The sequence below is a fragment of the Oreochromis niloticus genome, linkage group LG18 (genome assembly GCF_001858045.2).
Source record: "Oreochromis niloticus isolate F11D_XX linkage group LG18, O_niloticus_UMD_NMBU, whole genome shotgun sequence".
NCBI lineage: Eukaryota > Metazoa > Chordata > Actinopteri > Cichliformes > Cichlidae > Oreochromis > Oreochromis niloticus.
In genome coordinates this window covers 28,175,419-28,202,958 of record NC_031982.2, presented here as the reverse complement: position 1 = coordinate 28,202,958, position 27,540 = coordinate 28,175,419, and the positions used below count along the sequence as shown (strand labels likewise).

The window sequence follows — 27,540 nt, the reverse complement described above, 5'->3', positions numbered from 1 at the left end:
GCAGAGCTACGAGTAAGACCTTCAAGAGAATTTCAACCTCATATCCATCAAAAATGCATCAGCTCTAACAAGACATTTTCAGTGTCTACTATACGTCTGGATCCTGTGTAATACTGGACACGTGAGACAACATGAGAGTGAATAGAAATTAATTAGTGAAATGGAGATCAAAGCTGATGCGTGTTCAAGCTTGAACACCGAGCTCAAAAAGCAAAATGCAGGAAAAAGAAAAGTTAAACTAAGAAGGAGCAAAAGCACAGCACAGCCTCAGCTCTGAGAAAAGACTGAAAATCTCAATATGAAACCAGGATATTTTCTGAAAACACAGATTAAAAACAAACAACCAAAAACAGTATGCTGTAGGATGAGCTGACCTGCACCGCTTGAGCGATGGCGAACAAAACAATCATCAAACACTATATGTGCTGCGTGGGCTGCTTATGCTGCACACATGAAAAGAACATATAGATAACATGGCAATTTATATATATGTTCAGCCTAAACACTTTACATTTGATGTCGATTCCACCCTTACAGATAAGAATCTGTAAAGTTGAAATTATAAAAAGGAAACATACAGTTTTGTTAGCCTGTTTATTCCTTTCTTCACTCATTCACTGTTCCTTATACAACAGTTGCTCAATTTACTCATTACTGAGAAGTAAATTTCAGATGTTTAAGAAAGTATTTACTTTGTACCATCACTGATAAACACTGATTCACAAAATAATCATTGCCACATCTCAAAATTTGGGCAAGATAAGTTTTACTCGATAACTGTGCGTGCAAGCTGGGGGGTAAGAATATTTTTATACTCTTTACTGAATAGAACACAGAGGCATATAAAAGCAGCAAAAAATGGTAGCAATAAAAAAACACTGGAAGTTAGGCAATAATCACACATGCCTAGAAACCTGTTTGATAGCTACAGGTTGCTAGGGAAGAATGGTTTATTCCCTGATTGGTTGCTAAGTGGTTTCTGGCAGTTGCTAGGTGAAACTGGCCACCGGATGGTATACAGTGCTGGACTGAAAACCTCCTTGTGATTGCTTTGATCGTTAGCGGGTTGCTGTGACGATTTGCAAGGAAGATGTTGACTCGTGTGCAAACACTTGACTCTTGCTGAGCAATGGTTAGTGTGAAAAATACAGTGCAAACTGCAAGTGGAGGCTATGATTTCTCTCCATTTATCCTGCAAAAATAGAAATAAATTCTGAATTCAAGTAAAACAAATGACAGAGGAAGGATAGAACATAGGGAAAAAATACTGAGCATAATAATTAAATAAATTATCGTTTTGTCTCTTTGACGGTATATTCAGAAAACAGAAAAGCTCTCCACTTCAGAATTCACTTAAGAAGTCATTAATAAGCAGTTGTTGCCTGGTTCCACTGGCCATAACACTAGCTCCATCATGTTTGACAGATGATGTGGTATGCTTTGGCTCATGAGCTTTTCTCTCTTTGCCCATACTTTTTTTGTATTCTTAGCCTCATCATCATCATTCATGAGGGCATCTCCTGACTGTTGAACTGGACAAAGATATGTCTATCCTCCTAATGAGTGTTTTTAACCTAGCTAGATGGAAATGGAAACAATGGAAATAATTCTTTGATCATCCACAAATGTCTTTCAGGCCTTTTGGTGTTCATGCGCTAGTCATTGCATTCATTCATTTTAGGAATGTATGCAGTGATCAGTTGGCCTCTGCTAAAACTTTGCTATCCCTCTTTTTTTGTTTTGTCAGCCTAATGATGACTTCCACCTACATCAGCATGTCTTTGGACCTCAAATTGAGAGTTCCAATAAAATGTTATGCAATGCCAGTTCAGCACTTTGAATTAACCTCAAATTGTCCATTCCTCTGCTGGAATTACAGTTTACAAATTTTTGTTTTGTGTATAACATTTGTAATGTGAACTCTCTGATGAACAGGATAAGAACACTGATAAGTTTTTTAAAGAAAATTCTTTTGTCATCACTGGTTTAACCTGCAGGTTGAATATAACTTTTCATAATCAATGTAATCAAATTAGATCAACACATCAGGGTCCCCCCTGCCCCAACACCCCCCCATCCAAACCAAAAAACCACTAAGCTGTGCTTCAAAGAGGATTAGAAGAAAAATAACAACCTTGACTTGACAGGATACCGTGCACACCGTCCAGTCTATAATAGGACAATCTGGCGCCAATGCAGCTACATTTCGAGGGATATGAAGGGAAGATCAAAGGAATCCTGAAAATCCTTGTAGAGGATGGAGTCTCATCTACACATCCCAGCATGGAGGAATAAACTGTGCATCACTATCAGTTGGTAGATAGTGATGCTGCACAAATATGCAAAGGCTCAACTATCCAAACCAAACAAAACAACTGCTCCTAACCTTCACAAAGGAAGTGATTTCTGCTGAGCTAATTGCCGAGCTCACTTTAAATTGCTGTGTATGGATTTTTAGCACCTCCAACGCAAACAGCATGCTGGGGATTATAAATCCATGCAAGGCAATAACACGGCTTATTAATCAAGACAATGGAATCCGCTGCCTTATAAAGCAAGGCAGGATTATGGCACATAAGTACAGCATACATTGAAATATGGCTTGTGAATTTATACAAACCAACACAGGAGCTTATAATTTACACAATAGAACAGTTTTGCCTTACAAATGGAGTCTTATAAATACAATTCATGTGGTAAAATGGATTGTAAATTTAATCACGCCCATGCTGAGGCTTGTGAATGCAAATAACTTAATATTCAGTCTTTCATATTATGTGAACAAGGAGGGACACGGTGAGATACTGACAATGTAGAGAGAAATCCGAACACGGCTTTAAAAGCTCACCCCCCGTCAAGATGCTAAAAGGGTTACATTTCATATATAAGTTTTACACTTAAAATCTTATTAATAATTGTACGGATTATTATGAGTGTAATATAGCTGAATGATATCTTTTAAGAAACATGTTGGATGACATATTACCCTATAGAGGTTTGATATTTTTAACTTTTAAAGTGAAATGGTTTGGTACAAAGTGGGGGGGGAGAGGTAGAAATAAGGAGTCATCTAGCTGTCAGGAGGGCTTAATAAAAAACATGATATGAGATTACAGCCATGCTGGGAGCCGTGTGGAGGATGTACTTAGGCACCGTGGTGGTGAGAGAAATGCTGACATCAGTTTGCCGTGCTGATGTTTAGCAGCTAATGTTCAGCATCTTAATCGTAGTTTATTAGCATGCAAATTTGCACAAAATTCAAAGTACAGCCAGGGTTGGTGGGAATGCCGTTAGTTTTATTTATTCATTTTAGCATATATTCAGCAATAAACCAAAGAACCACACAATATAGCTACAGTTTTGATCTGATGATGGTGATAGGAAAAAAGAAAGGGGCATATATAAAATAAAACAGAAATTTTGCTAGGAAAAAACAACAACAAAATTTAACAATTTATTGAGGGATATGTATCCAAACCAAAATTGTTAGTTTATCTAGACATGATCCTTGAGGCCTTGCTGCTAGTATGGCTAATAACCAACTGAGCTGTTTCATAGAAAATCACATTGGACAGCACGTGTTATCAAGCTGATGCTAAATAGCCCCACAACAGCCATGAGGCATTCATTTAAATATTACTCAAAATGTGATTTGGGGGGTCTCAAGCCATTCTGCTCCTACTGCTGGTCCCAGGCCCGGATAAATGGGAGGGCTGTGGCAGGTTAGGGAAATGTAAAACCTGAGCCAAAAATGTAGATCCATCCAAGTAAGGGAGTAATGCTGCCGTCTTCAAAAAAATTCAGGTTTGTGAAAAAAAAATACACATGAAGAAAAAATCTCTCATAAATAAACTGCTGGAAAAGGTGTGTGCATCTAAGACCCTGTCACTGATGATAAGCACAATGTGTTTGCCCTTCAAAAGCAGCGTAAATGAATAAATAAATCTCAACAATTACAAGTCATTAATCAGTTTGTTGACTTTGGTGCCAAATTATGAGTCTTCTGCTCAACCACATCATTGCTAATATTTAAAACATTAATTCACAAATAAAGCTAATAAAATAAAATATAGAAACAAAAAGAGAACCAACCACAAACCAGGTAATGTAGTTATCATCCATCCAGGTATCAATTGATGTCAACTGCTGCTTTTTTAATTACTGACATAAACTATCAGTATAAACAGTAGAGTACAACTGCTTGCTGTTTAAAGAAAAGCTACAGTATGAACCACCTGTTTTTTTTTTAAATTTACTGTCAGTTTACTGCAAAAGTCATCTCGATGTTCTTTATATTTTAAGGAAAGGACAGCACAGCTTGATCAAACAACACTCACATAAGCAAGCACTTTGTGAATGTGGGGATAAAGAACTCCATTTTAACAGGAAGTGACCTCTATCAGAATCAGACTCAGGAAAGAGCAACCTTTCACCATGACTGTTTGAAGGGTGAGGGGTTAGACACTGAAACCTGTTGTTTTTGTAATGATTTCCTCCAGTTGAGTTACTTTGTTTGAGAGGGACAGGTTGGGTCAGGTAATTTGTATACAGCCATAAAGAGATGCTGATTTGAGGAGAATTCATGTGAAACTGACCATGACCATCAGTAAAGACAGATCACAGACTTTATAGCACTTTAATAGGGTATCTCATCAGATTTTACAGCTGCTGGAGACAGCGTACAAGTTGCAGAAGAACCATAATATACAGGAAGCAGCAAAACTTTCCACGACAGCAGATATTTTTCTCTGCCACCCGCTGCCTGCTCTGCTTTGTAGGTGAGGTGCAGTTAATTTACAAAGAGCCTATTGGTTAGACACATTCAGCCAATCTATATTCTCCTTGATTTGTCTGTTGTTGTGACCATCAGACAATTTCAGAGTTTGTTGGCTTGTTTTCCCTTCAGTGTGACTACTGATAAGAAGTGAAAGACTAAATATTTACAGAATAATAAGACTTGAATTGTAGAATTGTACTGGCTGTAAATTAAATAGGGGCGCTGCATTGATGAAGTTTGTAGCTGGTTAATAAGATAACTGCGAAATGAATAACTTAGAGGTTTAGAGTTCTTTGTAGTTTATTTAAAGTTTATTGCTGGAAGAAATCACACCATGCCCTAATATGTATATATATATATATATATATATATATATATATATGTATATAAAATCACAACTCCCCACTGCATGCTTATTTATTGTGATTATTGTTCAGCGGTCAGAACCATCGCCTCAGCACTTTCATATTCAATAATGCTGAGGAGCTGGTGGCATCTGGCCAAGAACAGTTTAGCTCTCTGTTGTAGATGATTTCTTTTCCTTTAAAGTATGACTCTGAAAGAGGAAACCAGACATGGGGCCTGCCTTTTAATCCAAGTCTAGGAGGATTTCTCTCAAAATTAGGAGAAAATAAGAAAAAGAAAAAAGAAAAAAAGATTTGCTTCTCTTGTACTTTTTAAATTTTATTTAAAAAAAATCTCACTCACAGTTTATTTGACCTAGAGCCAAGAAGTTGAAAAGAGCAACTTTAGTCAAAACTATCTTCTAGATCTCAACCGAGCTCAACTGCTAGAGCTCAAATCAAAAAAAGACTGTAAAACCTTTACTTAATCTCTCAACTGGTCCCGGGTGTTGGTTGGGTTTTGGCTTTGATAGACTTCCTGCAGTGGAGCTGATAGGCTGCACTTGTGAAACACGCGTTAGGGTCAAAAACAAGCATTAGCCTTCTAGGATCCTCTAAAAAACACTCTCTCCCACCAAGTCAGCGTTTTAAAAATGATCAGGCAACAGGATTTATATAAATAGCAGTAAAAAAAAATGTGGACTACTAATCTTTAAAATTTATTTTTCCACCCAACGTTAGCTTAGAAGTCAAAAAAACAAAACCCAAAAAGAACAAGGCTCGTATAGCCCCTGATGGTGCAGTAGTCAGCATCTTTCCTTGGCCCTCTCTCACTGGAGTTGGCATCTGCTGCTTGCACCTGTGAGGGGTTTCTCCAAGTTTGCATGTGAGGTTAACTGGTGCTTCTAAATTGGTGGTGTGGATGTGAGATAGATGACAATAATCAGAGTCAATGGAGAAGTGTGTGTGAAACAAAAGTGCCATGATTTTTTTAAAATTATTAAGAATCCAGATACTGGTTGAAATATTTGTTAAAAAAGCTCTTGTTTTTGGTTAATTCATATTCTTTTAACTTAGTTTTATTATATATATTTTCTAAAGGTAATCAGGACCCCTGGAGTGGATCTATTCACCATCTGTTTGAGAGCCAGTCCTCTACAGGAACAATTGCACTGTTTATACGAGCTATCAACAAACTAACACAATAAAACTCTCCGGTTCCAAACAGCAGCTGGGCATTTTGGTGTCTGTGAAAAATGGCTCAACAAGACCAACAGAATTGTTTTTTATTAATAATTAATCTTCAGGGATGTTTGAAAGAATATATATCAGCACAATTTAATTCTTTGTGGCTTTTTTTCCTCGTAAACAATAGAACTTGTCTTTGTTACATTGGATATTTGCCAGATAAACACTCCAATAAAATGGTCTGTGCACGTATTGTCCCCTCACTGTATCTATTATCCTGCACCTGGCCTAAACGTCGGAAGGACACACAACAACCATTCTGCAAAACACATAACAAAAATCCTAACTATCAGTGCTTCATTGACGCTAACATGCATTACTGATTAGTGTTCGACTTAATGTGCTGAACACTAATTTTTACTGTTCAATAAGGTTAAATTTGTGGATGACCAACAAATAAATCCAGAAAACGTGTGCCTGAATTTAGCAAACTATAGAGAGAACAAAAACACAACAGCAACAAGAACACGAAGACACTCAAGAATGAATTAAAACTCAACAGCTGACTATTTAATGCCACACATGCAAATACGAGTTTGTATTTTTTCCATATTTTACTTTTTCCGTCTCTGCAATGCCGACTGTAACCTACGGGTTCCAAACATTTAAAATAAAGCTAAAACTTGAGGTAGCTCTACTTCCTGGCACAGATGACTATACAAGCTACCTTGAGAATGAAATGTTCTAAACCAAAGCCTTTGGGAACCAGAAATAGCCCTGTACAGTACAACAATTCATACAGTGACATCTGATGTGAACTTAAGTGGGAGGCAGAGAGTTATACTACGGGGACACGGAGGAAAGAAAAGGACTAAAAGCTAAAAGCAGACTTTAGAAGGAGCAGTACAGAAACACTGAGCTGAACTACTGTTCCCCAGAGAACAAAGAAGATATTGTCTGAGATATAGACGACGTATATTATATTCTAAAGAAGTCGGGGAATATATGGAGACCGAGAATTCCTTAAACAAAAGAGACATTAAAAAAAAGACATCAAAACCAGCAGTTCTACTATTAACAAACAAAAACAGTGTGCAAATGCACCCATGTCATCCTCACCTATGAACAGCTGGCTGTTGAGCTGCAGGTGGAAGTGTCCGTCAGTTGGCGCCTCCTGCGTGGCCACAGGAAGTTCATCCAGTCGAAGCGACGCCTCCTTCACGTTCCGTTCTGCTCGGACCCGATGCCACCGGTTGTCATTCAGCGGGACGCTCGACTCCACACGAACCTCCAGCGGGCCGTTACCAACATCAAAGGAGAAAACCACCTGAGTGGAGGCTGAAAAAGTAGCAAGAGACAGGAAAACAGCGTCCATTCATTAACTGATTAATATAACGTTTTTAATAATAATTATATGTATCATTATATAAATTAAATCACGAAACTCAAAAGAGGCTGTTAAATTTAGAATGATTATTTTGTGATAAGAGTCTTTTAGTATTCTGTGTAAATGACCTTAAGCTTTAAGAGCGTCCTCCTTTTAAAAAAAAAACAACAAAAACAATTCATTAGAAACAACCTCGTATTATTTAAGAAGGTTTTAGTAAATACTAACAAACTAAAATCTGTGTATTTCATTGTGCAACTCTCTATAGCAGGGGTCTCAAACTCGCGTCCCGGGGGCCACTTAGGGCCCACATCACCCCTACTTGCAGCCCGTATATTGAAATGAAGAAATATAATGCAATTTGACCCTTGAAGTTACTTTTTTTGTTAGGGAGGATTTGTTTGTTGTTGTGTGCAATGTTAAAATAAGTTCTTTAAAGAGCAAAAATGATTTAATATGAAGGCAATATGAGCAGAGAGCACAAACATGTTGAGGGTTTGGTTGTGTTAGTTCAGTGAGGGAATTAATTAAAAGAAAACAATTTTCAGTAGTAGTCAGAAACTAATGTGCACGCTCATGTCTGCATTTTTATTTTGTTAAATACGAACAAAATTGTGCTTCCATGTTCCTGGCCAGAAAGACAGCACCAATTTGTTTATTTGGTAGTTCAATGAAAGGCTTCAGTTAGTTAAAAGTGAGAAAAATAAATTGTGTTCACGCTTGCAGTTTTGTCATGTTATACAATATTTGAAATTTGAAAAAAAGCAAACAAAACACAACATTTTCTGAAATATTTGTGGGTGTTTTCTTGTTTGCTTGTTTGTTTGTTTTCCTTTGAACTACTTGAACACTAAAGTGGCCCTCACGTGACATGACAGTGCCTGCAGTGGCCCACAGCTCATTTAAGTTTGAGAGCTCTGCTCTATAGTATACTAGAGTACTTACAGGTATTTTATCTGTATGTTAAAGTGGAAAAACTTCTCTTTTGGAAAAATATGTCAGATATCACATTCTTAAAACTATCAATAAACTATGGATTCAACACACAGACACCTGCCAAAATACAGTACTTGTATTTTACTCACCAAAACTAGAATACCCAAAAGTACAACACTAATGTTTTTGAGGGGCTATCACCACCGTACAGCAGGCTTTAGTATTTGTTAGCTAATTCAATAAAAAATGTTCTAGAAGGCATAAATCAGGTTCAGCTGCCTGTCAATCAAAGTTAGCACGCCCCCAATTCACATATTCCAAAGAGTGAGTCAACAAAACAAAAGTCACCCAATACAGTAACATTATACAGGCAAAAGTACTGGGCCACACCTCGATCACAGTCTGTCCAACAACCTACGGAGAGCATCTGCAGGAAGTAGTGAAGTTAGAATATATAGAGACCTGAAGTGAAACGAAGTGTTTGTCTCTACTTTTCATGCTGTATTGTTTTAAATCTTTTTCTTCTCAAGTCAAGTTCAAGATTTTTCAAGCTTCTCCAATTCTTGGTAAACCTGCTGTCACTCCCTTCCCTTTTCCGGTCCATTTGCCAACCAATCAGCAGTTGACCGACGCATCGGTCATCCACGCCCCAACGTACAGATGGGGTTTTGGAGGACTGCCTGGGAGCACATTTGTAGTGGGTGAAAGTGCCACTCTGTTCCCTGCAAACAGAAACACGTATGCAGACAAACACGTTTGGAGTATCATAAATTATGCATTATGGACAGGATTCTACTGTTGCAGCAAGTTACTTTGTGAAATTTCTTTCCTTCTAGATACTCACTGATTCAATTCAATTCAATTCAATTTTATTTATATAGCGCCAAATCACAACAAAAGTCGCCTCAAGGCGCTTTATATTGTACAGTAGATAGCACAATAATAAATACAGAGAAAAACCCAACAATCATATGACCCCCTATGAGCAAGCACTTTGGCGACAGTGGGAAGGAAAAACTCCCTTTTAACAGGAAGAAACCTCCGGCAGAACCAGGCTCAGGGAGGGGCGGCCATCTGCTGCGACCGGTTGGGGTGAAAGAAGTTGACAGTTGATCAACTGTAAATGATATTATTGCAAAGTGGGAGTGTTTAGAAACCATAGCAACTAAACCATGAAGTGGGAGGCCATGTAAAGTTGGAGAGCGGGGTCACTGTTTGCTGATGCACATAGTGCGTAACACTCAGCAACACTCTGCTGATTAAACAACTGTGCCAAACCTCCTCTAGCACGAGCCGCAACTCAGAGACTGAGTGCCAGGAGTTTCATGGCATGTGTTTCTATGGATGAGCTCCTGAAGGTGTGATGTATAGAGATCAAAAACATTTATTGTACCAGGCTGTAAACATGCGTATTTCTGCTACCTTTTCTATGGGACTGACTGGCTTTATGAGTCAGCCTGAATTGGTGAGCACCTCCATTCTCGCTTCCATTTTTACCCACACTTTGACTACTAATAACCATCAACCCTGCAAATCATCGAGAGAGAAAAAACACCTTATAAAACAAATAACTTTTGATTAACATAGTGCTACAATATTTTTTTTTCAAATGACTTGATGGAGAACACACACACAGTATGGTTATATTGCGATGAAGCAACTCACAGATCTATATATATGATATATGAAATAAAGGCTGTAACTAAATCCTAGCTGGCTGATAAATCTATAGTGTCATGGTATAGATCATCCTTTCACCAAGCTCTGACAGAAACCAGGGAAGCAGTTTTGGTAACACTGAGCAGGAAGTGAAAAGTCTAATCACATTTTAAAGTGCTGCACCTTTTTGCACATCCTGGAGAAAAAAAGCTTCCTGCGGTGTTCATTCGAACAAAAAGATACGATGGCAGTTGTGTAACAAACTCTCATCCTTCATGGTTTGGAAGGAGAAGATGTATTACTCTGTGAGCGCAGAACAAGATGAAACAATATCCTGCAGTAACTTCATTTAGAAATTGTTCTCAGGCCCAGCTGCAGTGTTACAGAGTGATCTGAGGCAGCTGCCAACAAAGCAACACTGTTCAGATCTGAAACAACCTCGCTGACAATGATTTCCCCGAGGAGAAAAGCTGTTGCTCCAGCAGTGTCCCTGTATTCAACTGTGTATGTGTCCCTTTAAATCCATTTTTTAGGAAAATGCACAAAGCAGTGCAGCGATAACACTGCAAACTAACCTCAAACTAAACTGGTGAAATGGACTGAAACCGTCTCAAAAGGAAACCAAGGTTGACTATAAAACTTGCTCATAAATGTGTACCTGTCACGTTGCTGCACTGCAGTCAGTGCTGTAGGCAAAGTAATGAGCATCCATGAGTGTAGTTCTGCTAAATGATACTATAGAAAGTATATAGAAGATGGACACATGACTTAAACATGCACTCTGTCTAATGGCCAGCGTGGAGTGACACTTCTGAGTTTAAAAAGAAACAGATTTTTAGACTCTAAAGACATAAACACTTACCTAATCAACTTTTTTTTAGTTTAAACTCTTAGGGTATACTCATTTTGTAAATCAGGGTTCCCATTAGATGGGGGAAAAGAAGAATTTCAGTTCAATCCCTTATCAATTCTCTTACTGACTCTCACTGGGTTCTCATTGGTACCAATCATCTATCACCACCATTGCTAAACAGCAAATCAAAGACATTATGTGCATACAAATTAATTGCTGTGCGGCATTGTCTCATAATTACTATTTAACAATATAAACCTACAGGCTACAGTTCACTCAGCTTTAACATCACACTGTATTCTTGGCTCCTTAGCATCAGCATGCTGTCTGTGCAGATGTTAGCAAAGCGCCGAAGTTGTGTTAGCAGCATAATGCAGTTGTTACTGTAGATGCATTTTCAACTTTACCATCACATTCTTGTCCTTTTGCGTAATGAAAAAAGTGACGTCCATAGCCATGCCATAGACTGTGCCACAGTTCTCTTCCTCTGGCTTCCTCTGGCTAAATGTCTCCATTAAATTAAATATTTTCAAAAATGATTATTCATTAAATATTAAGTTGCCAGAAGTTTCTGCAGGTAGCACAGAAAAATCAATTTGGAACTTGCATGTAAGAAAGTGCAGTTTCACACTATAGACCAGTAGTGCAGTAAATGACAGCTGTAGGGACAGAATTTATCAGTCAGTCTGTAGTCTGTTTAGATTTCAGTGTATGTGTTATTTTTAGTCAATGCTTGAAAATTGCTGGCTCAAAGGACCATAATATATCCGGTGATATTAGCCATTTGTCAATATATTGGTGTTAGCATTTAGAAATGAAAATTTCAAAAGTAAAGAAGAGACCGGAGAAACACCCTTTAGCCATGTTATGACTGTTGATGCTGCACATTTTGTCCACCAGAGGGCACTCTGCAGTGTCCCTGTTGGCAGCAGGTCTTTGGGCCACAAACACAGCCAGCTGATCTGAGCAGAGTCGGGCAGAGCTTAAACAAATAAAGTGTTAGCCTATTTTTGTTTGGAATTAAAATTCCTGCACGTAGGGTTGAGTTCAGGTACTCGACTTTATCCAGAACTGTTGGGATGATGATTGTGATGATTCAGATATCATCATTATCAGGTTTCCTGCAGCTAAGTTTGAAGCTGTCCCGTAAGAATCGAGGGTAATGTTGCAGCAAACCATTGCCAAAGTCACAAATGGTGTCCTTGTGTCAACTTAAAGTAGCTTGTTTGCATTCATATTGTGCAAGACACAGAAAGATACAGTGATGTTTGAAAAATGTAATATTTGTGCCTACAGGACAGTTTTGACACAGATAAAGTCTTTAACCTCTGGGTTTACACAAATCCAGATTAAAACTTTAACTTCCAGGTTTTAGTGACACATCACTCTAATCCTCATTAAATCGATGCCCTCAAGCTCCTACAGTACTCACAGCTCAGTTCGATGCGAATGAAGTCTTTGATGCCCAGGTTTTCCAGGAACACACCAGAGGAGCCCGTGGTTTTAAAAAGGAAGGAGATGTCAGCGCTCAGCTCTCCATGGAAGGTGGGGAAGTGCAGGTACGACGTCTCCTTGTCGAAAAATGCGGCATTCCAGAAGTTCTCTAAGAAGCGTGATAAAAACTTTGTGTCATGAACATTAAATGTAGCTCATAACACTTATTTATCAATGTTGTGAAGCATTTACACAGTGACTGGAACAGCAATCAATGAGAAGAAGAAGAAAGTCAGTGCGATACTTTGACTTTGATTTACCTTGTATTTTTTTCTTAATGAGAAGCAGTTATCAGAGAACGAAGACTTAAAAGGAAATATGGATTAGTAACAGTTATGTTAGTGATAGCTAGAAGGAGGAGGAGGTACTGAACCCATAAGAATCCATTTAATTCATAATTAATTAAACATTAGACACATAATCCTTTTTCTAAGCTTGATGCTTAATAAAAACTTCTAGTTTAATTTTTTAAAATTTAGTACTCAGCATCTTTTACATCAAGGAAATGGCATTACTTCCATAATTCATAGAGCTGTGTCACATGACTGTGATCTCAAGGGAAAGTTCCAACAAGCTGCCCAAAACGGGCACACCACAGAATTTCCCCACAAGCTTGTCAACCTTCTGTTTCTGTTCACAAACATCTGACCTCCTCTCAAAAGCAGGAAAACAAACATGTGTTTGAATAGACTTTCTGAATTTCTAAAAAGAGCAAAGTCCAAGTCAGAAAATCATCATGTTTAAAAATATCTTGGAGAGAAATCATATCTGTAACCTGCTTCCAGGATCAAAGTGTGCAATAAAGCAGACTGCTTTATGTATTTCCTTTCGGTATTGGTTAAAAATGTCACCATTTCAGAACGTTGAAGAACATGAAATTCTTCAGAGTCAAAGGTTAGGCTTTGATTAAAATGGGACACATCCAGTTGGAATAGATGTTTAATCGCACTGAAACTTGTCCAAACCAATGAAATCATCATTACGCCCTTCCTACCAACTGTCCAAACCAATGAAATCAATGTTAAAACTTGTTCAAAGCTGTCCAAACCAATTAAGTAGATGGTTAACTTTTCAGAAACCAGTCCAAATTAATGCATAACCACAAGTTAACTCGTCTAAACCAATGAAATTGATGCTTAACACCTCCAAAAACTCTGCCCAAATTCAGCATTTAAACGAATTAAAATACACGGGCTTAACATTTAATGCTGCTCTATTCTACAGTTTGCAGACAGGCATACCTGTGCAATGTGGACATTTGGTTTGGCAGATTTAGGACACTGACGGCAAGTCATTACTGCATCTGATTTAACAACCATCCAGTATTTTGGCTAAACAAACCTGTTTAAAAAAAACAACAACCAAAAACAACTGGCAGGCAGCGATAGAGAGCTTTGTTTTGCTTTCCAGGTGGGCATTTATATAATGATGTGTGGTCACATAAAACCTATAAATAGGATGATTTTTGTCAGCTTTCCATCTGCTGTAACCAAGCAGTTATGGAGACTTACTGTCTCCATGGCAACGGAGTGGTCCCACCCGGTAGGCAGCCTCCGACCCTGGCCTCTGGATGTCACCCAGCACCAAAGACCTGACCGGGAGGGTGTCCTTATGGGTCAGAAGGCCTGAGTCTTCAGTCCTGTAAAGAGGAAGACGAGAAAGGAAGCAGAGATGAAGAAAAGTAAGCAGGGAGAAGGAAAAGGTGGTGAGAGATTGAGAGAGCAGGAGACAAGGGAGAGAAGAAATACATGAAGAATGATTAGGAAGGAAAACGGGAAAGAAGAGGAATCGATGAAAGAGGAAGTTGGAGTACGAGCAAGAAAAATGAGAAGAGAGGGAAGAAGGAAGAAGAGAAAAACCATGAAAAAGGACAAATTACTTTTTATTGGGATTAACTGCTTTGACATGTATGCTAATTAGGCTAATTTGCTTGCATAAATCTCCAAGCAAATGGCACTGCTGGAAAAAAGTCTAGACTGCTGTAATAATCTGCCACAACCTGTTTCATGTGCAAGACAAATTTTCAGGAAGACAATTTAACAGTGAGACAGATCGTATCATATCCAACCTGACACTCAACACTCCATCTCCGCCAGTTTCTGTGACAGCCTTTTCCAAAAGCGCTCTCCAGACAGACAGCTGAACGAGCAGCGCCGTCCATTTACACACATGTTCAGATAATCTACAAGACAGTCTCGCTGTCAGGTGAGAATTTCATCCAAGACTGGAAATGAGTGGCATACTCGCAAAGCAGATCTGTAAAGCCTGTGTCTGCGCTGAAAAGCTTGACAGCGAGATGAGAGAAAGTAGAAGGTGAAGTGTGATGAAAGCAGCAGGATTGTTCACAGCATGAAGAAGGGTAAGTAAAAAGCAATAATTCATTAGTCGAGGCTAGAAAGTCTGTTTGTCCGTGTATTCAAAAATAAGTCATATTCAAAATAATTACTGCCACAATCTGAAAGGATTAACACAAGAATTTGATCATAAATAAATACCTGCCTCTTTAGTGTTTTCTTTTATCTTTTAGAAAGCACAGCTTTTGGTGTACCTAAGTTTTTTCAGTTATCATTACAGGTAGTAATGTTTAAATGCATGGCAGGTAACCTGAAAAATGATCATACAAACTCTAAGTCTAAGCCCAAAAGACAGAGCACATACCTAATACCTGCTGATGCTGCATTTTTTAAATTACAGGTAGAGAGGTGAGTGTGCTATTGAGAGCCAAGACTCTGCAGGTTGTGTTTTACAACCCAAACTCCACCTGTCTGATTAGCAGAGAAGACTTCATTAGCAAACTCACTTGCTGAGTTGATTAGTTAGACAAAAAAACTGCAGACTGGCATGTGGTTGGCCACCCCTGCTGTAAATAATTCATTCCAGTACAAACAAATCACTAACAAATCAGCCAAAAGTTACCACAGAGAGGAGGAAGCCCCTCAAACTAAAATGGATCATTAATGTTGGACCATGGCAGGGCTACCATAGTTTAATTTATAAAATAATGTTGAGAGAGCAAACTTGGCATGCAATGAACAAAGTAATAATAATGCCTATGAATTTTTAAAGGTCAGTACCACTCCAGGCGATCGGCATCACAGTTGCAGTAGTGTTGTAGATCCACACAGTCGCCCTGCAGGCCGCAGGCACACTGCTGGCTTCCTGGATGAGCTCCTCCCCAGTAAGTCTGGACTCGACCTTGACCTGGACCGCCAAGCCACCAGCTAAACGGAGAGCCCTCTGAAACACACAATGTTCATGTGTAGCTTCAACATAAAATTTTTTACCACAACTACTACTATTACTATTTTTGCTGAGTTGAAAACCGTGACACATACAACAAATCAAAAGGCTAAATTAAAAATATTTAATTGAGATGGACAGCCAGGGATTTGCAGTGACTGGCTTGTCAGTCGCGTGGATGTCTTATTACGAGCCAGTTCATTTCAGTCTTGCCAAACAGCCATACACAAACTCATAGATGGACGCTAACACATTGTTAGCATAGAAGTTCTTTATTTTGAGCGAAGACACAAAGTTCATCAAACTTTTAGGAGATTGCTGCAAAAATGTTCTCAACAACAAACCTAATCAAACCTAAATCATCCTGACTCTGCTGAACATGGACATTTTAAAGACACCCATAAATCAAAGTGGCTAAAGTTAAAGTTATGCAGATCTCATAGCCAGCTCCAAGCCAGCAGTCTCGGTATGAGCAAAGAATCAAAGCAGCTATCAGAAACATTATGGAGAGTTGTTGTGTAAATCTGTTGCATCTGCTTTTGTTTTGTAAGGTAAAATGTGTTGGGTAAAGGTGGCTGAATATCAGCTCATCTTCAGCTAATTGTTTTTCACTTCTACCACCAACAGCAGAGCATTTTATTTTCATTTATTTCACTGGGACTTGCAGTTTTGGAGGAAAATTGAACTTTTCTTTAATTGTGAAAATAATATACTGCATAGAGTAACAGTTTAGTTTTCTTTGTATATCCTGTCAATTATTTTTCTGATAAGGAAAATTGGAATTGGCTAAAATCCATATCCTCAGTTCAAAGATAGAAATCATAATCGGCCAAGAAAAATTCACTCAGTGCATCTCTAATATCTAAACTACAGCTAGACTGCTTACGCAGTGGGAAATTTCAAAGTTTTCCATCTCATAACTGGTATAATTTTCCTACACTAACAGATATTGTTCCTGTCAAATCAGAGGAAATGTTTATCTTTATTCTCAAAGACTGAGCACATCTTATTTCAGATTTAACTTCAGCCTGCTGCTCTCAGTGCCAGCCCAAATTAGCTGACAGCTCAACTGATGCACTTCTGCAGATCCTTGACTCAAATCTCGGGAAATATCAGAAGTCTCACTGCAGCATGTGTGCCTTCTGAATACAGGCTTTTTACTTTTAATTTACCATCAGTCTAATTCCTCCTTTTTAAAAAATCTTCAGAAAACTGGGAAAAACTATGGAGCTTCCAATGCTTGAAAGAGACAAATCTCACTGTTAGAACTGATAGAACTGATTTCACTGATTTGAATGAACAGAGTCTAAAAAAGAAGCAGGAGAGGGAAAGATAAGGTTCCGCATTTGGAAACTTGTAGAGGTTGTTTTTCATCAAGTTAAATTGGATATTTTTGTTCCTATGTAAGTGTTCGGTTCTATAAAATCATGAAATTCAAGATGGAACAACAACTAGACTGATTATTTTGTGATAAAAGCATTTTATTATTCTCTGTAAATGCCCTTCAGCTTTAAGGGGGATCCTCCTTTTAGAAAAACAAACCTCTTTTTGATACCCCAGCAGCACCTTTAGCTTTGCATGACTTAAAGTCATGTCTGCTGTCATTGATATCTGCTCTGTTCTGCAGGGAACGGTCTTGTTATTGGTCTCCCAGCCTCAGTTTTTCCGTGTAAGTACATATAAGCGCAGGAGGTGTGAACATATTGGTGAGAAAAACCTAGAAGAGAGTCAGCAAATATAAATTACAGGAGAAAAAAATAATAATCTCACTTTATTTAAGTTATACTTCTTTTTTTTAAACACTACTGCGAGAGCTGTGACCTGTACCACAGTCCCCTGCAGTCATTTGACCAATCGAATGACTGTAGAATCACTTGCAGTCATTTGATTGGTCATTTTAAACCCACTAAGTATCATGTGGGAGCTGTAACGTCATGAATTATTTCAAACTTTTAAAAGAAAAGTTTTTAAGCACAATTTTCAAAAGCAGGCTAGGATGTTGCCATTTGTACAACACATAACTTATCGCGCTTTCTTTGGATAATGATGAGCCATACTGTGTCCCAAGATGGACTGGGCTGTGAGGAAATAGAGTGTGGCATGGAAAGAGCCCACATGATCCTCCAAAGACGAAGCCAGTGTTTGAGGCAGAGGGATGCTTGCCAGCTTCTAACCCTAACACTGAATATATTGTTTTTCATATTGAGGACGATGACAGTATAAGCTGAAATATGTATTTCACATTTTGAGAGTGTGTAGGTGGAGAGATGGCGAGAGGGTGATTGGAGATGTCTCTGCTGAGTCAGCACTCCTTTGTTTTTCCCAGGGAGTGCCAGAGAGTTTATAATGGAACTTCTATTTCTCCGCTCATTCTTCCTTTTCGACCACTTTTCCCACTTTCATCCATCATTCTATTACCCACCAGACCAAAAGTTTCTTCAGCCCTGAAATCTTTCCCTTATATACTCTGTTATAGGTCCCGAGTTGATAAAAACTTTCAAGACTCCCACTGATCTGCATTGGACGGGTAGCAATCAGAAGACTCCTCAATAAAAAACTAAACTGTTTATCTGGTTAGCTGAGACACCTGATGGACATTTCTGAGGGTCAGTCGGCTTCGTTACTACAGGCTGACATTTCTTGACCACTTTTGGGTTGTTGCAAGGACAAAACTCAAAGGACTTTTTCCTGTAAGACTTTAGCTTGAAGTTTAGTTTGAGCGATATTTTACATTTTCTTTCTTAATTGTTTTATTTCCTCCTTTTGTTGTTTTGTTTTTTTGGAAAGCTTTAGAAAAAGATCTCTTTGCTAGGTTGCCCCTCACAAGCATCGCATTTCATCACAAGACCAGCGTTTGATAAGTTAAATCAATGTTTTTTTTATTTTTTATTTCTCTACTCTGAATGTTCGGGTGCTCTTTTACACAGACTCTGAAAGGATAAGCTGTTGAATCCACTGCTACTATCAAAGTAATTCTAATTCTGTTTCTAATACTCACCGCCTCTGAGTCAATGCAATCACAACAAAACACATGACCAAACAAAGAAAGCGCTAATCCAACTCGATACTCATTCCAAAAGGGGGAGGTTTTTAACAAATCCTGAACAATCAATGTTTCTGAATCATTTGTGAAAGACAAGAAAATCCCTGCAACCAAACTAAGTTTGAAGAAAGCAGTGAAATAAGTTTGTTGTTCTCAGGCTGAGAGTGAGCGTATGATGTTGTGAGCTCCAGCTGAACAGAGTCAGCCTAATCAAGTTTTTATTGATTTTTTTCTTTTTGACCCAAACACATTAATTAAAAGCAAGTTTTTGTCTTGTTTGTCAGTCTTTTTTCTTAAGACATAATAAAAGGAAAAAGCATAGTTAAAACCTCAACGTCAATATTTTAACTACAGTTTAAACATTACAGGGATTAAATAGGATGTTTAAATAGTGAGAATTACTGAAGTGTAACGTACATAAAGAAAATTTCAGCAGCAACAGAGAACGCGATTCAAGTTGTCTAAGATAAAGCTGTCAGAAACTGAACTGAGAAACTAGTATCTATTTTCAGAGAGGGAAATACAAAGTGAATATCAAGCACTCATATTACAGAACATCGTCAAAGTGGAGAGAAATGTTTTGCCTCGCAGCAAATGGGAAATGAACAACGAGCCAAGGACTGGCACACTTCATGCTACAGAACAGAGTTTAGTGTTTGCAGGTTGAAAACATTTTCATAGCTATGCGCTTTTTAAACTGTAACACTTCCAGTTGTTCCAGCTGAGCAGCATCAGAATAATCCTCTACAGAATAATAAAGAAAGACATCTAATGTTATACTGCAACTAACAGCAATTCTTTACCCAAAGTGTTGAGGAGGCGGGACTTCCTGCAGTGGTAGGACAGTTCCTGTTCGCAGTGCTCTGACTGGCTGATGGCAGCCAGCAGCTGCTCCTCTTGAGTTGAGTAGTCGAAGTGAACCGAATGCTGGGACACAGCCGGAGAGGGTCGCACTCGGGTCAGCTCCGTGTTGTTGTGCAGGAGCACCATCCATGTGGTTTCCTCTGGTGGGAAAGACGAGCATGCAATTTATACTCATTTATTATTATTACAATATGACTGCAAAGAGTTTCTTTCCTAGAATGTGTACCATTTAAATACCATCTAAGTAGCCAGACTGTGAAATTAGCTATATATGCATGATGTAACTACACAAATAGGCCTGTGATGGAAGAAAGTGAAATGGATGACAATTATATTTCTGCAGATTATACTTTTTAGAAAATAGCACAGTTTCAAGAGTTATCTGCTTTCGTATAAATATCCCTCTATTTGGGTCCTTCTGTTTAGTGTCGTGGAGTGGCTGGAGCTTATTCCAATGTAAGATGCGACATGAAGACAACCACAGACTCCCACATTCACACCTACAGCCAAGTTTGAATCACTATTTAATCTGTGGGAGGAAGTCGGAGTACCCACAGGAAGAACAGGTGAACACTGAAGGACTCGAGCTGACCGGGAGTTTTTAGCCACAAAATCTTTTGCTATGATGCAACAGAGCTGATCAAGCTGCCCTTTTCATGCTGGATCTTCTTATTTTCCTTCAGTGCTTTACTTTCGAGTTTGCCGAACGAATCATCTGCTTCCATCTCCCCCGATCTGCTACCATGCTCTCCTGTCAGAACAACCCGCTGCATGTCCTCCTTCACTACATCCATGAACCTCCTCTGTGGTCTTCCTCTTTTTCCTCTTCTTTGCAGCTCCATGTTCAACTACTGCTGTGCAAAATATCTACTATCCCTTTTCTCCGCATGTCCAGACCATCTCGACCCTGACTCTCTAAACTTGCATTCAAACTGCTCAACTTGAGCTGTTCCTCTGATACTCATTTCTAATCCTCTCCCACCAGGTCACTTCCAGGAGGGAAAGAAAATCTTAGCATTTTCAACTCTAGCACCTTTGGCTCCGCCTCCCGTCTTTTTGCAAGAACAACCAGAATATAAGAATATATCATAGCAGGTCTCACAACAGTCCTGTAAACCTTTCCTTTCAGTATTGCTGCGATTCTTTTATCATAAATCACCCCTGACACATATCTGCCCTTTTAATACCACATGAAAAAAGTAAAATGTCAAATTTTAGAAGCTGGAGCTTGGAAACGTTTTACTGGAAAAAACAGGAACAGATCAATTATCCACATAGTTGATCAAAAGTATTTAATGGTCATTTGATCTTCTGCAAACCAGCCAGCTGATTCATCAGCTAAGTTTTACAGTTATGTTTTGTTTTTTAATCTATATTTGATGTATTAATGTAAAGTGGTGATATAAAGGTGCAATGGTTAGCAATGCTATTGATTGCTATAAATTTCCCAGTCCTTCAGTAGTAAATGTTTGACCTTGTTTTCTAACGTTTATTTCTAACGCTATAATTAAAGATAAATAAAAACATAAAACCTTTTTCTTTCATTTCTTTCTGAGTGGGTGATTTCAGCTCGGCTCACTCTGTGTGTGGATTTTTCATGTTTCATGCTACCAAACACATGTTAAGTTAGTGTGTTACTCCTATTCTTAGTGTTAGCCTTGAAATAGCCCAGCCCAGATCTAGGTGGTAAATTTTCACAAAAAAACAAAAAACAAAGTAAGCATGTGATTCAGAGAAAGGTGAAGAGTCATCATAGTTCATTTATATGATTACACAAAGGGCATGAAAGATTGAGTGAAAGAGAGACAGGAGGAGAGGCAGTGATTGAAGTTTAGGATGAAATAAAAAAAGATTAAGGTGGATAATGTGGATCTGGGTGTGATAAGCGGGGACATCATTTAAAATTATGTAATCATCTTAATCATGAAAAAGGTTGAGTGATGATGGGAGGCAGGCAAGGTGTAAAAGCATGTGTGTGTGTGTGTGTGTGTGTGTGTGTGTGTCACCTGTCATGTTGCAGTAGACCAGCTGTGGTTTGATCGGTCCACTGCCGTCCACGTCAATATAAAAATGTCCTGACGTGTTGCCGTTGTGTTTGTATGCCTCGCAGGACTGTTCGTACACAGCTGGGAGGAAAATAATGAGAACTACATCAACACGCTGACCCACCGGAGCTGCGAGGGGATGAAGATCACACACTGTGGAGGATCACTATGCTGTGGGTGCTGCTTCATACGTATGTATCACAACTGAATAAAAGTCTCATAATCAGAGAAAAAAAATAATCGGAGGTTCCTTTTCTGCACCGGCATCCCATAAACTAAAGTTTAATCCAACTGGAGATGACAGTAATGACTGATGGGAATACACAGCCGCAATAAATTTAACTTTATCAGACCTTCTCGCCTCTTTCTCTGTGTCTCCATAAGTCTTCCTTCCGCTCATCTCCGTCTCAAGCACACAACAGTGCATCTTCTGCAGTCAAAGAAAGGAGCCCTTCAATTCAAATCCATATCTGAAAGTTCCCACACTCTGCTCACCTGTTTATCTCGCTTCTTCTCCACAGCTAACGGCTTTTTATTCCTCACACTCCCTGAGTGTGGTTAGAGAACAGTTTTCAAAGAAACATCAGAAATAAAAATGAGACCAGAGGTGAACCATGTGGGAAACTCTCCTTGCTTTAGTCTTGAGGATTTTACTCGAGGCAGTCAGCACACAGACACTAAATCTCACCTGCAAGCTCAACTCACTGTCACGGTTTTATTTATTTATTCCCTCTTTGGTATTTTAGTCACAGCTACAGTCTCATTAACCTCCATCATATCACCTTATACACAAAAAGGCATTATAGAGAGAAAAGATGTGCAGGTAATAAAAATAGATCTCCGGGGACACCTCATTTAAAGTTTGATTCCATAATAAAGATTTATGGACACGCAAGCAGTCAGAAGATCACACAAGAGTTTTCATCTTCCTTCAGATAAACAATATTTTCTAAGCAGGTATTTGTCAACATTTATTCTCCAACAAATACTTATATTCATTTTAAATGACATACTTTTATTCTCAGACTCTCTCTACAGCAGAGCCACAGTTGAAGATAGTTCTTATTTGTCTTATTTTGAGCATTGGTGCAGTTAATGCACCATCAGAGACAAGATGCTTAGCTCTCTTCTACTTTTCTTCAAGTGATCTTTCTTCTGGCTGGCTGAAAATCTGAGTGGCAGGCTTCTGTGGCTTCCATACTCATCGCATGCGAGTATGTAATAGGTGAAAAAGTTGTAAATAACACAAATCAGGTGTCAAAAAATCAAGCTGATGCAGAAGTGCTTTAAACCTGGCCAGCAGGAAGTGACTTCCTGAGGTGTATAAAGTCTGTTTGTATAGAGATCTATGGGAAAATGACCCTCAGCTTTTTTTATTTAGAGTCAAAAAGGGGGATAATGTAGGGTACCATATGAGTGTGCAAGAAGTAGCAACAGGAAAAAAAAAATCAATTACAATACATAGTTATGTACCACCCTAGAGTTTGCTTTGGTTGTCACACACAATAACGGCAGGAATCACTGTAAAATGTTGGGTATGTTGTAAGTAACTTAATAATGTTGACTGAACCAACCCACCAAAGACATTTTTAATTGATTTTATTTTCCATTACCCTTCCCTGTTTTTTTCCCCTCCTAGTTTAAATTATTCAAGATGAAAAACATCCTCATTATCTTGCTTGACACGCTATCTGTTCCTCATTTGCATTTCATCTGTCCCTCTTACCCCTCCCCCCATCTTTCTCCATTTGTTTAGCTAAACATGTGCTAAACAGCACATGTTTAGCTGTCAGGTGACTCACAGCTGTGGCAGGTTGCTCCGCTGTAGCCGGTGTCAGAGCAGTTACAGTGAAAGACGGTCCAGGATTGGCTGCAGCGGCCACCGTGTTCACAGTGACTGGGAGAACACCTGAGAGACAGAGAGATATGTTTAAACCAGGGGAAGAAATACCTGTTTTCATCAAGTTTTTGCAAGTAAAGAGACCATATCAACAACAGGAAAAAACACCATGCTGCATTAAGTTTGATTAAACCATTTTAAGAGCAGACTGTAACGTGTAGCTGGAGAGAAGATCCTGATGCAGGATGCAGATGCAGACAAAACTGACAAAAAACACCCCAAACGACCAAATGGGAACAAATGGATTTTTTTTTTTAATTGTTATTTTATGTTATGTTATGTAGAACAGTAGATAAACCCAAGAGAGTGCAAACAGCAATCTGACAAGGACAAGGGGAAAGAAAGAAGGGAAACACAAGTGGAAATAATCAAACGGGAAAAAAGACAGGAAGCAACAGAAGCAGGAAGTGAAATCACCACAAAATAACCTTCAAAGCAAATCACAAGACAAGTAACTACCATTAAGACACGTCTAATAACCAAACACAAAAAGCAAAGAAAGAAAAAAACACTAAATACATAAATAAACTAACAGATCCCACAGGAACCATGACAAAGAGTAACAGAACAGCAGCACCTTGAGGAAAAAGGAACATAATGTGTTTCTGTTGTTGATCTAGCAACCGAGCATTTAATTGTTTGCCTTGTAAACTTTACTTTTGTGTGGAAGAAATAAATGACAAAAAAAAGATAATTTCAGTTTGACAGTGAAAAATAACAAGATTAATGTGTTACATGGGGATCTACTGTGCTTTTTCTCATTTTCTGCTGTATACTGTCACAGATCTTATAAGGAAAATGGTCAAAGTTTCAAAATAATGAGGTCAGTTTCAGACAGAATTTTTCTTTCTACTATTGATTCAGTTTGATGTCAACATTGATCAGAAATCGTTTGCTTTTGTCTCACTAATTCTGCTCGAGTCTGTTATTATCACCCATTAAAGAAAAACATGCTTATATATATGTGGAAATAGGATTTTTGTCCTCTATACAGTATTTTGTTCTGCAGCAGTGTAAAACATTCATCAGACTATGCCACCTACTGTGAGTTATAAGAGTAATTTAAAAGATAAATGAATAATCTGAAGATAATATACACATACATTATTCACAGACATAAAGAGTGTATGGAAAATAAATCTTTCTGAAGTATCTGTACAGCTTGAAGCTGATGTTATATTAACTGCACCCAAATATTCATTTCAATGCTCCTCTAAGGCTGGGGAAGTCTCCGAGTTAAATTATTCACATGTTGTTGTATAATGTGTGCCTTGGTGTCATTGTAATAAAGGTATTTACTGGCATGTAAATGCACTTTGAATCTTGGCGTCACAGATCAAAAGCATATATTGAGAAGAAAAACAAACAAACATAAAAAACACCGTCATTAGACTAGCTCTGCTTCTAAAATTCACCTTTTCATTTCACAGAGGGGGAAAACGTTTTTTGCAGATGTTCAAGGTCATTTATCCTAAGACTCTAAATCCACCTAATGTGCTACTAAACAGCAGTGAAACGACATAAAAATTTTCAATCATTTCCAGTGTTGGTTTTTGTATTTAGGTACAATCTGAGATGTTGCTGGGTTAAAAAGAAATTGATTTCCTTATGCTTAATGGAAAATATCCATTGAAATACCTTTCCTCTGTGAGATCAAAAGAATAATTTCATTACTTCACAGACTCGTGCTTTAGATTTTTCTTTCATTTTATATAAAAGGAAAAGTTTTCCAGTGAACAGAGGATATCTTTTCGCTTCTTCTCAGCGGCAGATCTTCTCTGACTGCTGCAAGACTGTTTGAAGAAGCTCCATCAATGACTCCAGATCCCAGGAGACCTTACTGAAGCTATGTGTGTTATTTATAGATAAATATCATACTGCTGTAACCATCATGACACCAGTCCTGTGTGGGAGGAGGAGGGATGGAGTGGACTGAAGGAGGCAGGCAGAGACTGTAAAAATCTCAAGTTTCAGCGCTGGAAATGAAATCACTAAACTGCAACATTTAAAATCTCTGCTTTCCCCTTCCCCTACATTTATATGATCTACAGTGGATATGTGTGCAGATCACAAGCTACTAAGGGAGTTATAAACTGCCTGTGCAATGACAAATATTGTAGAGACTGTAATCATATTTACAACTTGCGTCAGTGACTCCAGATCCCAGTTTTTTGTTTGTTTGCATCATCGTGCTTTTACATTTTTCCCTGACTTGTCAGATACATGTTTGCAAATGTGACTCGTGATTACTTTGTACACTGTGGGAGATTTGTTGTGATGAAAGGCAATGTGTAATTTATTATAATAAAACAGAGCAGTTTGTTATTAGAAAGCAAACGTCCACAACTGCAAAGAGCAGAATTCTTTGGCACACAGTGGTAGAAGGTAAGAAAACAACGCTATTTTAAGTGAACGTCACTGTTACGTTCCCCTAAAAAGTCCAAGGGATGCGGTAAAGTCACAAAAAATGTCCAACTTAAAAAAGTAGACAAGGAGGCAAAATTGTTAAAGGTTATTTAATTTTAATTAATTAATAAATCAAAAGAGACAGACAAGCCACTATCAACTTTTAAAGAAAGAAAACAAAACCCAGGAGTTGGTCACTAAACTGAAAAGTCACTGAAACACACTCCTCTCCACAGAGCCACCACACACACAGCTCACTAGCTGCAAAACCAACAAGCCTCTCTGGCACCAGAGCTCACCTTTTCTCTGGACTTAAGTGCTCTATCTTAATTGCTGAGTAGAATCGGCTGTACAAAAAGGGTGGTGCCTAAAGCAGGAGAGATGGCAGGAACATCCACACAAGGCTAAATTCACAGGAAGCCCTGCTGAGGCCGTAACAGTCGCAGATAGAAAATTATGTGCTCTGTTTGTCTAAAGATTTTCTAAAGCGCAACTGGAAGAGAAAAACTTTGTCGGCAACTTGTGAAGTCAAAATAAAATATTACTTCAGCTGTGAAATAATCTTACTAACAGTTAAATGGCCTATGGCAACCTGAGAAAAGTTTTATGTAGTTATAAAAACAAACCTGCTCTTAACTTTTATTAATTTAGTTTCTCTTTGCTTCTAAGTTCTGCGATAAGTTTTACTTTTATGAAAACTCAAAAGGCTGTACATCTTTCTGCATCTTCTATGTGCGAGGCTTCATTTTGTTATATTTAAGCTGAAAACACAAATCAAGGCACTAATTGTGCTTTTATTAATGACATGGCTGCAATGGCTGAATATGTCATTATAATATGTACTGTGGCATAATTCATTCTTCTGGGTATTTCTGAACATCTATCAGTTTATTTATATGTTTATATACACTACAGAAACATTGCTGTTGAACACCGAACGCCGTGAACACTGCAGAAACATAATACATACTTTTATTTGTTCACTGGCCCTGAGACTCCAACTCAGATATTTTCAGTTGCCACCAAAATGTGATGCATGACTGTGACACGGTGAGGTTGCCATGGTCACTCACGAGGTTACTGAATCAATAATCCATGAGTTGTATTAGAAGCTAAACAAATATGTAAATCCTGTCTTATTTGTCTCTTCACTCTGTTAACATGGCCCATAGATTATACCCAAATATGTTTATTTTCCGTAAGTTGCACACAAAAGATGAGTATAGGCAATGTGACATCATGGATTACTGTGTTTAAGCCTTAACACTGGCATTTCGGCTGTTGCCATCTTGTTATTTTGGAGCCAGAACCAACCTTATTTTGAAAAGACAGATGAGTGATAAATTACCAACTGCTCCACATAATGTAAAGTGTAACACAGAGACACAGATACTGTTAAGGGAT

General features: G+C 38.3%; 1 protein-coding gene across 1 annotated transcript in view; it reads right to left on the bottom strand.

Moving 5' to 3' along the window:
• The window catches only part of LOC100700197 (contactin-associated protein-like 4), a 143,477-nt gene that overhangs the window by 21,506 nt on the left and 94,431 nt on the right, over positions 1 to 27,540 (bottom strand). The window contains exons 11-17 of the mRNA XM_005476783.4: positions 23,633 to 23,739; positions 21,792 to 21,911; positions 19,725 to 19,925; positions 15,713 to 15,875; positions 14,150 to 14,277; positions 12,577 to 12,747; positions 7,429 to 7,647 (exon numbers count right to left, since the gene is read on the bottom strand). Of these exons, the coding sequence (XP_005476840.1) occupies positions 7,429 to 7,647; positions 12,577 to 12,747; positions 14,150 to 14,277; positions 15,713 to 15,875; positions 19,725 to 19,925; positions 21,792 to 21,911; positions 23,633 to 23,739 (1,109 nt within the window). The remainder of the gene's footprint in view (positions 1 to 7,428; positions 7,648 to 12,576; positions 12,748 to 14,149; positions 14,278 to 15,712; positions 15,876 to 19,724; positions 19,926 to 21,791; positions 21,912 to 23,632; positions 23,740 to 27,540) is intronic.